The sequence below is a fragment of the Rhea pennata genome, chromosome 2 (assembly GCF_028389875.1).
Source record: "Rhea pennata isolate bPtePen1 chromosome 2, bPtePen1.pri, whole genome shotgun sequence".
In the NCBI taxonomy this organism is placed as follows: Eukaryota; Metazoa; Chordata; class Aves; order Rheiformes; family Rheidae; genus Rhea; species Rhea pennata.
In genome coordinates this window covers 49495469-49511259 of record NC_084664.1, presented here as the reverse complement: position 1 = coordinate 49511259, position 15791 = coordinate 49495469, and the positions used below count along the sequence as shown (strand labels likewise).

The 15791-nt window shown below is 42.1% G+C and overlaps 1 protein-coding gene across 1 annotated transcript in view; it reads left to right on the top strand.

The window, feature by feature from the left end:
* ULK4 (unc-51 like kinase 4) overlaps nt 1-15791 on the top strand; it is a 233585-nt gene that overhangs the window by 215547 nt on the left and 2247 nt on the right. Inside the window, exon 35 of the mRNA XM_062569461.1 lies at nt 13743-13831. Within this exon, the coding sequence (XP_062425445.1) occupies nt 13743-13831 (89 nt within the window). The remainder of the gene's footprint in view (nt 1-13742; nt 13832-15791) is intronic.

Below are 15791 nucleotides of genomic sequence, written 5' to 3'. Positions count from 1 at the left end.
GTTTCATTTGAACTTGCCCTAGGGGCTTTAGGGGCTGAAACCCTTGTTCTGAGTAGGCTGCAGAAAGTAACTATGATCTAAACCTGCCCCAGCAGGCCAAAGCCTTGTCTTATATTACTCTGTTGAGGGATGAAAGTTAATTCATGTTTCATTGTCAATTCATTTCTTGGTTTCACCACTAAGCGTGCCAATTTTACTGGCAGTTCAGCACTCGTAAAGCATGCATCTTCTAAGGGAGAAGGTGAGACCATCACCTAATTTCCTACAGATCATCAGATGTCCATCAGATGGGGGAACTTTGTCTTGGATTGAATTTAAATTAGCAACTTAAATGTGAAAGACTCGATATTTCATTAGCAGTCCCTTGATCCACCCAGTTCCCCTAGGTGCTGTTTTAGAATGATAACCCCAATCATTCTTCAAGTTGTTATAAGCAATCAGTCTAAATGTAAGAAGATAAGACTTTTCCTGCTACTCAGTTCTATAGTAAAAACAGGTGAGCTAGGGGCTTTGATCAGACAGGTATTCTTTTAAGTCAATTTTACTCATTTTAGATTTTGTTTCTACATGTGTGATACTATGCTGGAAAATAATCAAAATACTATTTAAAAAGAAGAGCTTTTTTGAAGAGCTTCAAAATGAATCTTCCAGCCAAGTTAGACTGAGTTGAATGGTTGAAATAGTGCAATGAATCTCCTCTTTAATGTACAAAATAATTTTTAACCTGTCAAAGGTGATTTCTAGGTACTTCAACCTTACTAAAAAGGACCACAGCTTTGGTTAAACTCCAAAATTCCTTTAAAATGCAATTTAAAAATGATCAGGCAAAATGCCAAGGCCTTCTTTAAAAGTCTCAGTGTCACTATCTCACTTACTTTAAGGCTTAACAGGCTGCCGTTTATGTTGCTTGTTCTCTCTGTTATGTAGTCAGGGCCTTTGTAGGTATCTGCTGAAAGCTAGATTTGCTAGAGTAAATAGGAATTGTGTTAATTCCTTTTCCTGGAACAGTGATGAGATCATTGCATCGGCTTTGTATCATGACGTGATTAAGTTTGCACTGTGACTCAGTTACTTTGTCCTGAAGGACAAAGTTATAAAATTGACAGCCACTGTGGTTATAGGACCAAAAGGCAGTATCTTGTGGCAAACATCCAGATGCTCATTCTGGGTCTGTAAACGTTAAGTCTTGCATTTTTGCAGGAAGACAATGTAAGAGTATACAATGACTTTATTTAACCATGAATCTGTCTGGTTTCATTTCCATAGCTGTGTTAATATTTAAATCATTGACTAATCGGGTTAAGCGTGAGCTGAAACATCTAATTTTAAGGCACACCTTGTTCATGGTAGTTGTGCAACAGCAAATTCAAAACAGTGATGTAATTAGCTACACAACAAAAATACCTGAGAGGCTTTAACTTGAAGCCTGTAAGAGAAAACAAATTGCTTTATTAAGTTACAAAATGCTTTTTCTTTTTTTTTCCTTTTTTTTTGAACCTGTGCATTTTTAGTGTATTACCTAGTTGCAGCAGTAGTTTATAATTTTTTTTCTCACAGTCAAAAAGAAAATGAGAAAATGAGAGTAAAAGATATCCAGTTCACATCCTGATGAGATCATAACCAAAAGCAGCGCTGTTTGTAGTCGTTTTGTACATGGTTCAATATGATTGTCTATTCACCTGAAGCCAGGACTGCAGTAGTGGCAATGCTATAAGCCACTTCCCAATCTGTGTGGGCAAAGTTTGCCAGAATGCTTACATTCATTATGATTACAATTAGTGAGCAGTATTAATTTCTTAAATACTAAATTCACGCACAAGATAAAAGCAAAAAGCTGGTGCATGTAAAATAAGAAAGCTTGTTTCTCAGCTGATACTCAAATATAACATATTTTGAGATAACGAAAGTCACAAAGGATAATTTAGTTCTGAAAGACTTAATCATAGAATTCAAGATCGAAGTTTAACTTGTCTCAGCAAGCTTTTCATGCCAAACAAACAACACATTACTCAGCCAGTTCTCATTCAGCCGCAACAGCTAGGCTCATATTATTAGAATTTTCACTAGCACTCACCCCACACTTTTACAGAAAAGTCACTTCTCTAATTTTTTCTCTGTAGACATTAACTTTTAGACTGTTTGTTCAAGATAAGCATCAAAATGAGGATGTAAAGGTCAATCTATGCTGGATTACAAAGTTACAAAGAAGAGCCAGTTTGTCTTCCAGCGAATGCTCTCCTATCCAAATTAAACTCTTTACCTTTTATAGGCAAAAGGCTTTTATTTTTTTCCTCCTTTAGGAATTTATTAGAGTTTGTTTGTGAAAGAACAAGCTCTCTCCTTATTGTGGATATATTTCTGCCCTGAAATTTTATCAGTTTGTCTTTCCATCTCTTAACCTTTTAATGACAAGACTGTCAGCTCACGGTTAAGGCCCTGGGAAGCTGTGCTGCCCTGCTTGGTCCACTGCCACCTCCGCTTCACTGTCCTGCCTCTCAGCTGTCCCCACTCAGCAGGAGGAACAGCAGAACAGAATGTGAACCATGGTGTAGCTCAGCTTGTTGCTGCAGACCCACCTTTGTCAGCTGTTTAAACTAAGTTGTGGACCAGGGCAAATGAGGTATAAACAGATATTCCTGTCTTGGGGGACAGCAATTTCTGGCAATGAAATGGGGCAGACAGTTGGGGCAGTGTGATGGATTTAAACCATGACAGCTAAACCCATGAGAACCCATTTGTCAAGGTCTTTGGACAACACAGCTAATGGATGGTATAACTAGTCTTGATTTTAATGTTTTATAAAAACTAGAATGAATTAAAAGTTTTATGCTGCATCTTTCCTCTGTTAACAACAATTTTTGCTCAGAGTTTTAGTATTTACTATGCTTTTAAAATAAGGACCTCTGTCAAGGTATCATCGAGCTGAAGGAGCTATTGCCCCCTCAGTTTGAAGTTAATGCTCCCATACCTGAGAACACAGATTACTGTATGAACAGCTTAAGTCTTTTACAAGATGGAGTAGAACGGGTTAGTGGAAATCACCATCAGTGGTGGTCTTAGCTAACCCACTTAGCGCTGCAATTTAGTGAGTGCATCTACATAGATTTCATATTCTAGCTAGTGTTTGATAATTTCTTAAACTGCTTTAAATCAATACTTGTGATTGACTGTTTACTTAATTGCATGATTGTAATTTAGATAAATTTGTTCAACTACCCACTGGAGAAGATAAACTAGAATATCTGTGGGGTAACATAGTACCAGGCACAACCTTCTCTTCAGAGAGGAAGAACAAATTAAGTAGTTATTTTGTAGCTGGTACATTCATTTCTTGACTCTGTGATGTATTCACCCATGCCTTATCCCACTTTAGTGATCACTGAGGCAGTTGCATTAGGAAAAAATTGTTCTTTCCATGCCCACTAGCTATACAGACAAAACTTTCCCTTGTTGCATCTGCTATAAAGTATGCAGAATTCTCCTGTGTTGCCCTTCTTTTTATACTGTCAGGGATGAGTTACCAGCTACTTGAGTTTGTCCTTAAATAAAATGAGCCTTGGTCTTCCCTGCCTTCTTTTATTTACAGTAATACAGTGTATAGCCATTCAGGTCACTAGTTAGTGACATCATGTTGGACTCGCAGTTTTTGTATCTTTTACTTTTGATAGAAGATTGCCAGGCTGAAGAGCTTGATCCTTATTGCTCCCTTCTCATATGTGTCAGAAACAGCAACTGATAAAGATGACTGTACAGTTCTGTACTGAGAGAAAAAGGGGATTTGTATTTTATCTTCTCTTTGCAAGTTTCTGCTGTAAACTGTTTAACCTAGTCTTAGAGAACTTTTGTTTTTATAGTTGCAGCAAAGAAACTCTGCAGTGTTTACATTCATCTGTATTTTGCAGTATGACTATAAAGAATGATAAATAGTATTATCTTGGGGACAACTGCAAGATTTTCTCTCATACTGAGGCTGCTGGGAGCTGGGACTCAATAATTTGGTAAAAGCGTAGGAAAACTGCTTAGGAATTTTCCCATCAGTTACTAATGAAACTGTGGTAGAATCAGGCAAGTGTGTGTATGCATATGCGAGTTGAAGGGAGAAAGGGAAAATGGATATAAAATCATCAAATCACTAACTGCATGATATCATGGTAATGGCAGGTCTCATAAATGGGACAAAGCATCCAAAAGGAGTCCAAGCATAACAAAATGAAAAGGAAAATACTGACAAAAACCAAAACATGAATGTGCTGATGAATTATGGTCATCTGCAGCGTGAGATGGAATCAGTAGGACTGATCTCTGAAGTAGCTGTGAAAGAGCTTGCTTATAGCTAGCCTATTGCACTATTCAGTCTAAATTAAATCTTATGAGATATTCTCTCTGTTTGGAATAAGTAGTGTAAGTCTGGAAGGATACATATGTCTGCACTTAGCACAGATTCAGGCTGACACTTTTGTTGATGCTTGTTTTCACAATTACTCTGACATTAAAGTATTGAGTCAGTCTGTAATGGCTGGTCTTTAATTACAGTGAGGGGAAGAAAGTCAAGTATGGGACTTGCTCTTAGTTTCAGAAAGCAGCAAGAATGAATAGTCTTTATTCCATATGGCTCTACTACTATAGACCCAGGAGTTCTGCGGGGAACTGTCTTACCCCCTTGTGAGGAACGTGTTCACTTTCTGAGACCCCTCTAGGGACTGGCACTGTGTTGGTATTTGGGTGCTGGGAGCCCACTACGATTACAAGTAGATATGGAAGCTGACCAAAAAAAACAGTACTGACATGGTCAGCAGTGAGAAATACGCTTTCTCTTCATACAGAGAGGTGTTTTGCTTCTGGCTGCACAGTGAAACTGGCAGGTCTGAAACCTGCTACCTGTTTATTTAATTCATAATTCAAGGCCAGTGTAATTCCCAGTGACTATCACTGCTGTTTTTGTTACGGAATTCTAATTCATTGTTTTCTGTGGGCACAGAAGGGTCGCTGTGCTCATTTGGTGTTTCAGTGCACTGTAATTTTACATAGTGCAATACTGTTGAGATTGCCTAGCTGGGTCATTTGTTGGACTTGTCACTATTACTTCCTTTTGACCTCCTCTCTGTAATTGCACATGCATGGCTTACTAGCTGCTGTAAAGATACCTAAATGCAACTGGGCTCCTTAAGAAAAGAAAAAGAAAAAAAAAATGAATAGACCAAAATGGTTCTTCAGACGTCAGCGAGGACCCACTGGCTAGCTGTTTGCTCTCAGCCAGGCACTTGCAGCCATCTGTCACAAGACAGTAAGCAAGCGTAGATTTGGGGAGACCATTTGTTTTTATGACAGTTTTTACAATTTTATGGAAATTGAACCATTACATAAAGTGTAATTTTCCCCAGAATTGATGTTTTAGAGACTTATATCCCTGTTCAGTCATTTACATCTAGTTGCTTTTTACATAAAGCACAAATATAAAGATGTTTTTCTCTCCTAATAAAAAATCTTCAGGCTTAAGTTTTCTTTTCTTTTCAGTATGTGAAGGGCTCCGTCCCTGTTTGGCACTTAAAGAAAACCTTGAGGGTTCTATATCCAAATTTTATGTGTCTCTAGAAACTGGGGAGTTTGCATGTAGCCTGCAGAGGCTACAAATGAATTAATGTTTAATGCTTTAGTATTTTGTTTACAACCATCACCTACAGTGATTTTCTAAAAAGATTTTGTTGCTCCTTTTAGTCTTTAAGTATGCATTTTTCATAATCTGCTTTAATTCTCAGTATGTCTCATCATATCCCTACTATTCCTGGGACAGTGTATCTAAGACATTAAGTCCAGCTTTACAGAATTTTAGTTGTTGGAGTTCTGTGTTCAAGTCCAGGTTACAAGCACGTCAGCATGAGCTTTCCAATTTTTCTTCATCTCCAGTTAAAGTTAATCAATGTCACAAATGCACCACATCTTCTGAGGTATAGAAGGGTTCTTCTCAAGGGAAGCTAGCAATTGTGTGTACTAGATCAGACTTAAATTGCACTGACAGATTTGTATAAGAAAAACTTTGACAGCATGTACTCAACTAACTCTGGCTTCATTAAAGCATAGTAGTCTTATTTTCAGGAGTAGCATTTTAAAGCAAGACAAGGGACAATGTCAAGTTGGAAGTGTTATTTTTTGGAGGCTTTATGCTTTAAAATTCAAATTTCATAATAAACTTTAACTGCATGGTTTACCATGCATCACAGGCATGGCTACTCAAGTGTTTGTGTCCTGACATACATAAATATTTATGAAATTGGTAATTGTTTGGTTGCTTGTGTGCTTCTCGTGTGAGGTAAATGTAATTTAAAAGTCAGCACTTACCAAATTTGTGCTGGATGTCACTATTCTTTTCCCAATAGTGAGAAGAAAAGTTATTTGTCATAATGATTCTTACTCTTGCAAATATTTCAAATATTTCAAATCATTTGAATTGTCATAGCACCAGGGAAAGATACAGGTTGAATTATACTAGGTACTGTGTACATGAAACGAAGGTCATCCCCAGTCCATGGAGCATGGTGAAAGTTGGATGTAACTCCAAAGAAGAGTTTTGGAGTCAGACTATCTTGTGTCTCTCTGGGGAAATGTAAAGTCTGACAGATGACAGAATTCAGGGATCTTTTTCAAGAGTTGAGTTATTAGGATCATAAAAGATGCCAGCACTGGTAAAAGGGGTCAACATTTAAGAGAGTTTGGGGATTACATGTCAGAAGCTATTTTAGGAGAAAGACTGAAAAAGAAAAGAGACTGTGAAAGATGTTTAAATCTGAAAACCTTCTCAGATCCAGAGAGTGATGAACTTCAGGGAAAATCTAGTTATGCAGAGAATTTTTGTTTGTTTGTTTGTTTGTTTGTTTTACAATACATTTTCATAAATGCTCTTAGTCTTTTTTTATCTAAGGCAACTAGAAGCCTCTGTCATGGATAAGAGCAGCCTCTATCGCAGCTTCTAAAGGAACATAAATGTATGATCTGAGCCTAAATTGCACCTGATGTGGTAATAAAAAGTAATTCCAGTGGATTTCCTTTTTCCTTCTGTAAGGGGGAAATCATATGAGGGCGTCAGGGGTATGTGTGCCTGGGCAGTGGTGGCCTCGTCAGTCCGGCAAGGTGAGGACAGGCAGCTGCCTGGCGACCAGAGGGGGCTTGCAAGGAGTACATAAGCTCCGTATGTGGCCCCGTCTCGCTAAAGCCGATGCTTGAGGACAGGTGAAAAAGGCAGGCTGGGATTATCGTTGGGACAGAGTGAAACTAGTCTGAAGTGGTACCTCGGGGAGTCAGCGGCACTCTGGTGGCAGATGAATTTGCGTTTGGAGAGGAGATTACCAGCAGCAGGGTGGCAAGTGTTTACTTTTAAAGTCATATTGATGTTGTGTTTCCTTATGGGCGTGTGTGACTTGTCAGCCCTGCAACCCTATATGGAAGTCTCCTACAGCAGCCTTGAGACACCTTTTGCTAGATAGGACTGCAGCTTACTTCCACTAATAAGGTTCTTGTAGACAGCTGGTTCTCATGGATAAAAAGAGATCGTCCTATCCAGTTCTGTCAAGTTGGACATTTTAAACTCAATAGTTAGAATAGAAACTGCAATGATGGATATTTTTCTGGGTTATAAAGACATTTTGTAGATCCTCAAAATGAGCTGAGAGCACTGTTAACAATAAAAACAAAATCAAAAAATGAAACAAGACGGAGAGCATTCTCTAGTTTAATAATTAACCTGGGTTTTACAAATCTTCTGTTACACTTAGACAATGCCTATTAGAGCTGGTAATTTTATAGCTTTACAAAAACCATGGGATATGCCTGTGTGTGCTATATGTATATGTTGAAGGGCAGAGAACAGTGTCAAAGTGTCAGGAAGGGGCCAAGATGGGTTTGCGATTCTGCGGTGCATGGGAGCGGAGCCATTCCTTCTCGTGCTGTGCGTAGTCCTTGAGGCAGCCTGGCTTGCAGACTGCTAGGCGCTGGTACGTTTCCAAGTTACCAGAGGAAATTACTTTGAACTTGGAATAAACCTGCGTGGACGTACAAATTCAAAAGAAACAAAGCACGTAGAATGAAATCTTGCCCTTATCAAAGTCAAAGGAATTTGTTGTTGGCTTCAGTGGAGCAAGAATTTTATCCATAAAGGGTAAAGAAAAATTTCCGAGCTCTAAAATCAGAGCTGTGCTGTCTGATGTAGGTTTGTTGTCACAGATGCAAAGACTTTGTGGCCTTCAGATCTTGCAAATACATGTGAAAACAAGCAGGTAATTGTGTGTCTGAAATACATGACTGTATAGTGCTTGCCAAAGCACACCTGGATCACTCATGCTTTCTTGTTTTTATGGTGCAGCAGCCTTGCACAGGCCTGTTCAAATGCGTTGGCAATTAGTAACATAAATATAACTTGTCCAACTTGATTTGTGTCTCCCCACCACCACCACCACCACATACACATTATGTGTCTGTCTCTCTCCGATTAAACCATTTATAGACAGAAGAGTTGCAAGGAAGCACACTGTGATGGAGTGAATATCAGAAATATTTTTACCCTTTCAGAATGGGTTCTTGTACGTTATAGGGAGCAAGAATAACTGGTGGCCTCCCCAGTGAGTGTGCAGTGTTTCTGAGCGCGTACCGTCCTTGGGTATTTCTTCTCTGCAGTTGCATAGCCTGGCATATTTAGTGAAAAACTCTTAGTTTTTCACTAAATAACTGGTAAATTGGTTAGACCTAAGCCCTTTGATGGGGCCAATGCCACCTACCTGCCGAGCGCACGTCTAACAAATGTTGTATTAAATGCTTCACAAAAGGCCATTGAAGATATTTGGGATTTTGGGGGTTGTTTTGTTTTTTTAAGAAAATCTTATGAGCAATGTAACATTGGCCTGATGGCATTTCCATGGTAAATGGGAGATCAGACTTGACTTCAGTGATCTGGAGAGCTGTACTGCCTCTTGCATCCTAGCAGAGTCCTTGTGTTTTTTGCTAGTTATATGGGAACCCTCTAACTCTCCCTGCCTCTCCTCGTCCCATCGAAACTGTGCCACAGCTGCAAAGAAAACAAGGTTCTTTTGCCTCAAAAAGTGTGTGTGTGTGGTGGGGGAACTGCAAGAGAGCCGATGAGCCTGCAGCCTAGTAGAGGCACTGAGAAGAGAGGGTGAGGTTTGGAGTTTCGGTCTCTGCCATCTGGACTATTTGTTTTTGTTTGCTGTTTTAGCAGTTTCAGCTCCAGAGGGGGATGGGAATCTCGCTAGATTCTTGTTCAACATGCAGGTTTTCACGTCCTTCTGAAACTAAGGTCTCCTCGTGCACTACGCAGGTATCTAGGGCTCCGCTCTGGATCCCTCTCTAGGGGTTGACACTGAAACACGATCTTTGCAGCATCTGCTTTGTAGGCTCCTCATCCTTTATTGACTCTGGCCCTTCACTGCCCCGCGTTGCTCTGTAAGCTGAAGCGTGCAGCGCTGCAGAAAGAACAACGGTTACTGCTGCATTTGATATATCAGCCTCACGTATGTGCCAGCAGAGGGATTTATTTTGAAAGAAATACTTGTATTTAGTAAGTTTGAACGTGATCAGTGGGGCCATCAGTTTTATGTCACATAGATGCTCACCTGAGCAAGTCCCTGTTTGTAGTATATTCTTAGTTATAGTGCTCAGCTGTAACGCGGGAAGGCTGAGTGCTTCTGCCTGCATCCAGTGCCTGTAAACAGCTCTGTGCTGACAACCTGGGGGGAGAGAAGTACCATTAAATGCCTTGGGATAGGCACAAGATGGGCAGCAATACTGGCAAGTTTTCTGCTCCAACCAAACCGTTGTGCCACATTTCCAAAATTACCAACCCATTGACTTTTTTGCTGGGGCTGTCACGTTGGCTGTAGTGATGTTTTTTAACACCGCTGTTTTATGACATTTTTTTTTCTTAAAAATGAGAATAAGGTCACACTAAGCAGCTGTGAATAACCCTCAACTTTCAGTCACCACTGAGCCGGACTGAGTTTGAAAAAGCAGCTTTAGGGATGAAAGGGCTCTGCGTCCTCCTGGCAGTCCCTTGAGCCAGTCAAAGGCAGAGGCAGGAAGAAGTCTGAGAGGCACATTTTAAACTCAGGGGACAGCACTTACTATGGAGACATTATTTGAAATTGTGCCTACCAGGCAGTAGGAGTATGCTTAACTCTTTGCTGCCTCATTTTTTATTAGGGAAACCTACTTGTGTGGCTGCTCTCAGTCAGTGTTGGTTAGGTCCAGTGGGAACATGAGCTAACTGTCCTTGCGAAGATAATTAGCTTAATTATATTCAATTTTGAGAAAAAAGTAGAAGGCATCCCTTTGTGAGGTTAAAATACTGAGCAGTGCTTGTGGAAGAAAAAAAATTTAAGTATGTGGGAAGAAACAGTTCCGAAGTGATTCGCTTATATCTGTGTACACAAACACAGTGATAGCTCGTAAAAATGAATCTGTTGAGGGAGAACATGGCAAACATCTCAAGTAATTGTTTATTTGAGAAGAAAACATTTGATGGTGTAGCTAAATACCCTCCTGAGGTCTTTTTTCAACCAAAAAATTTGTTTCAAATTGAAAAAACTCTTTATTTTATCCAATAAATATATTATTTCCCAATTTCAGTACAGTTGATGTCTCAGATGTTGAGCTTACAGTTCATGTGAAATCCCAACAAAGCAGAAGAATTTCTTGTCCTTCAAAATGGTGAGAGAGTAGTTTACTTCTTAGGACATTTAACTCTGTCATAAAATACAGAACGGTAGTTACAACTGCTCGGTGAAAGTAGTTTAGTATTATGAAACCAGAGTCCTTAAGAAAACAGACTGTCCCGTAGATTTCCATGTTTGACTAATTCTAGCTTTTGCCTTTTCTTGAAAATCGAATCACAAAAGTCACTTCTGCTTATGCCGAGAATCCAAGGCTCCTTCATTTATGAGCAGAGATCTTCTTCCAATGAGTGTTTCGTGTCGTGTCTTTTCCAGCACTCAGCTTTAGCAGTGCTGTAATACCTGAACAGCTATTCTAAATTCTAGGAAATAGTGGTATTTTTCATATCAATTACAATATTCTTTATAAGTCATCCTTGTTTAATCAAATTGAAGAGAGGAAAGCTGCTGAATGGTTATCAGCTTAGTAAAGAAAAATCATTTTGAAATTCTTATTAAATTGCAATGAGTGCATAACTACACTGAGATTCAATTACAATTTTAATTAAAAGAATAGCTATTGATTTTGTCATTGAATATGTGTTGTAGCCAGCCCTGATAAATCAGCATTATTACAAGAGATCATTAAACCAGTTTAAGTGAATTCTTAAAGATAGAACTGGCATGGATAAATCACATAGTGATGCTGGGTAGAAGGAAAAAATAAAAAAAATGGTGAAAAATACATGCGTTTCAAATAGTTGGATTGTTGATAGTATTCTTCATTATCATTATTTTCATTTATAAAACAAAATGAAGACAGAAGGTGAACCTTTGTTATAAAGGGAGCGCGTGAGTAAAATTGTATGCTTGTTCTTAGCACTGAGCTTTTATTCCCCGCGCCCTGGGAAAACGTGTCCTGTAAACGCCGGGTTGCTTTAGGCTTGATTTAAAATACCTCGACGCCAGAGGCCTGGCGGGCCGCGTCCGTGCGGTCCCGCCTCAGCCGCGCAGGGATCCGTCGACGCGTTTCGTTCGGCAGAGGAGCGGCCGCCGCGGGAGGCCGCCGCTGCCTGGGAGCGGCCCTCGGCCCTGCGGTCTAGGAGGGAGGCTGCTGCTGAGGTGATCTCCCAGGTCCTTCCGTTTGTATCCGCTACGGATTTGGTGCATATGAAACCATTTTAATGCTTTTCATTCAAATGTGTTGTATCCGCGGACCTGTGTTCCTAACACTGACACAAGGCGCGCTGCAGCATGGGCAGCCGTACAGTCAGGTCCTGTTACTCAGCTGGACCTAGTTATCGATTGAAATGGAGCGTTTTAGAATTAAAAATGTATTTTGTACAAGATTTTTCGGTGGAGCACATTTTGAATTTTCTGTGTGTTATGCACAAAGGCCAATCTGTCAAAAGAAAATGAAGGTTTTACAAATTCCAGCACCTGAGAGCTGGGATATGTTAGAATTAGGGTTATCTGTGTCGCCTTCGTTTGACCTCGCAGTTTTACGGAGCGTGAGCCGTTTTGTAACGGCGTGATCCCTGCTTCCCCCCCGACCCTGTCCTCCCTCAGGAGAAACACGGGGATGAACGCAGCAAGCGCAAAGCACGTGGCAGCGGCGCGTTCGCTGCAGGAGTTACGCGAAGTGTTTAGTACGGGCGCGAGTACTCTTTAGGAAGAAAACCCCAGGTTTTGTGGTTGCAGATGCTGAGCGAGAAAAGGGCTTTACTGCGGCGATCAGCTCAGCGTGTCTCAGCTCTAAAATGCAGAACAGCGATACAAAAGTCTCCTGCATCTACAGGATGACAATTAAAGCAGAACGGATTATGGAAATATAAATCAAAGGGCTCGTTTATAAACTTCGAGAGAGTAAAAAGGCCTGATGACCTGTAATCAGGATTTACGAGTGGTTCGTGCTCGGGTAGTGGGGGCGCAGGTTTTTTCCGGCACTTAGGATAGATTTTAGTTTACTCCAGACCGGTTGCTGGTCCCTGTCGCTGCGCAGCTGAGGGAAGCTGTGATCGCAGGAGTAGTGACAGCGCTGGTTAACGGTGGTGGGGTGGCAGCTCGAAGTGCAGCCCCCTGTGGTTTAAGGGGGAGGCCTAGAGGGGTAGCGCCCGCACGCTTGGTCGGTGGTGAGCAGAGCCTGCCGTGGTGGCACGTTTGAAGCTTGCAAGTTCTTGCTGGATTTGGGGACTAAGGGTCGTCGTCCCAAACATTAACTCCTCAGGTGTCAGTGTTATCAGCCGCCCTGGTCTTCTCGTTTCCCTTTCCCTTTGGCCCAAGATGTACTTACCTTTGCAAGCAGGAACAGACGCGTTTTTCAGCGATTTGTCGAGATTTGGGAGCTGCTTCAGTAACCCGTCAAGCAGCCAGCGTCTGCGCCGCGCCGCCAGGCAATTTTGTGCGACGTTCCCTTTGGCGCGGGCGCCTGCGGCCCTACGGTCCCGCTGCTTTAAGCAAAGCAGTCATTACAGACCAGCGAGATGATTAAACACGGGCGGCAGGGTCGGCTCTGACCAACCGTGGTGGGCACAGAAGGGCGCGAAGCCGCAGCCCGGCGTAGCCCTGTCTGCAGAGGGGCCTTCTGAGCAGGCGATGCTCCTGATGGCTGAGGAGGGGACTCGAACGTGCGATCGCTAGCGTTGCAGCGATTTTTAACCCGAGTCTTCCGAGGTGAAGCCCACGTAGAGGCTGGTGGAGGCTTAGTTGGTTTTTCTCTCAAGGGACGAGATGAAAGCGACTGCCTCCCAGAGATCTCCTTGAAATTCAGAATAAGTAGGGTCTTGTATTTGCACTGGTACTAAATATGAAGTCAGGATTGGCAGGCTGTGATGTGCAAAATTTTCACATGTACAGGGACCCAGAACCAGAGAGATCTTGTTAACAAAACCAAGCCGTTTTAGACAGAGTCTGCCTAAAATTCAGCCCTGCTCAGTAACAGGGGCTTTCCCTGGGGTCTCGTTACTGTCACGTTCCATTTACGATTGTAACAAGTGCTGTAACTTGTTTCCCTCTCCTCTATCCCACCAAAAAAAATGACACCGGAATTTCTTGCAAAGCCTTTGATAACTTTCTTTCTTTTTGTTCCAGGTAACTTCAAACGCGAAGCACCGGGAGAGCCTGAAGAGCGGTGGCGATGCTCTGATCCAGGCCCTGGAGGGACTGGCCCAAGCTGCCAGGTGAGCGCCCTCAGGCTCGCAGGAGTTTCCAGGGCTGCGCGGGCCCCTCTGACACAGCCTCGCCGGTAACCACCCCCGGTGAGGTACAAGCTTCTCGTGTCGCTGCCTCTGGCCCTCCTGCGCGCTGCTTTCCCCCAGACTCCTTCAGAGCTTTTCCGCTTTCCCATTGCCGCTGCCGTGGTGCGCTTTGATCCCCGGCTGTGGCTCGCCAGCACGTGCTGCCCAGCCCGGCTAAGCACGTGTCCACCTGTGGCTAGTTTTTTTTTTTTTTTTTTTTCTTTCTTTCTTTCTTTTTAATTCCAAACAGTTTGCCTTCTTGTAAGCACATTCTGGTCAGTGTTTCTTGGTGTAGTGGGCCAGCTGCAAAATGCCCTGTTAGTGCTTTGTTTTAAAGTAATTGTGCTTTGTGCACTTGAAAGCTGACTATTTTCAAATGCACAGCCAAAGAGGTGAATTGCTTTCATTGAAGAACCTGCTGTTTTTCCAGGAGGGCACAAGACTTTGGGGAATGCCATGGCATTCCCAACAAGAACAGAGGTGCTGCTCCCAGCACCTTGGCCAAACCTCAGTTCATCCCCCTTGAAGTTTTCCTCATCCCTGTTCATCGTACGTCCCCCTTGGACATATGAACAAATTATAATTGTTCTCTGTCCTTCAAAAAAGGACAGAGGCTGCATTTTGGCCTGGTTGAAATAAAATGCACAGATAAATTGTAGTGTAAAAGTTGAACCACTTCAATAATCTTTTCAATGCTCTTTGTGCTCCTGGTGCAGGAGTTACATGGGCCAGTTGTTTGAGAAAATTGGCTGCTCAGCATTACGGCAGGGTGCACGCTGTGTTAGAAGGGAAGGGGATATGGGCAGATGAGAGGAGGAAATGGTCAGGATGTGGTGAGTGTGAGGAGATGCTCACTGAAGACTACCAGAACGTGGCATGAACCATCTGCATCCCACCCACATCACACAGCAGTTGACTCAAGCTTTTTTTGTATGACCCCTTAAATTATCTATCTAAAACAAAATAGCGGCTCTTCCGAGGGCAAGATTAGCCCCACCACTGAAAATGACAGTGGGAAAAGAAGAATTTTTCCCCTTTCAGAACTTGTTTTCACTCTCTTTCATGGCATTTCAGTCTCAGATGCACTAGAAAGCTTATCCTGTAGTTGTCTTTAAATTCTCCTTCCTCCCTTCCTCTACTTATCTGTTATCTATACATTCTGTACTCAAAGAAAACCCCAAATACTACAGAAAGCCCCAAATAAACAGCAGTTTCTCTGATTTTGACACAATATGCTCAGTACACCAAATTCTAGCTGAAGCCAGTAGTGAGTGTTTTGGTACATTATGGTAAGCCAAGTTCCTCTGCTGTGCTGAGCTCCAGCCCGACAGCAGCAACACAGAAACCCCAAAGAGCTCAGAGATTCTCCATCTCCAGGAACGCATGTCCCTGTTCGCCTGCTGAGGAAACCGCAAGGCTGCCAGGCTCTTTGGGCTGTAATGGATTCAGTTGTGGATGACCTGGCAACAGGAAAGCCTGGGATCAGCAAACTGATCAGTTTTAGTTGAATTGGGCTCTTTTGTTTATGGAGGTTATGGACGTTCTGACATCCTCCAATTTCCCTTCTTTTGTGTGCTGTCTTTTTTAGCATATTCCTTCCTAAAAACCTTGGCCCCTTGTCTCAGCTGTGCTGTGAGCCCCATTGAGAAGCTTTTTCTGAATTGCATGCAGAATCAGAAACACTTTAGAGAAGGCTACAACTAAGATCCCGGATTGAAGCCATCCTCTGAGTCATCTAAACTTCCAGGACCTTCCACCCACATATAATCACTGGGTTAAAGTGACTGAGGAATGTTTTTGCTTTGCCCATTTTTTTACAGACAGGTTTCAAATCTTCTGGTCTTTCTGTGTGGCAGAAGGAATGTACCAGCAAAGCAGCGTACATGCTGTCGGCGGGACATTG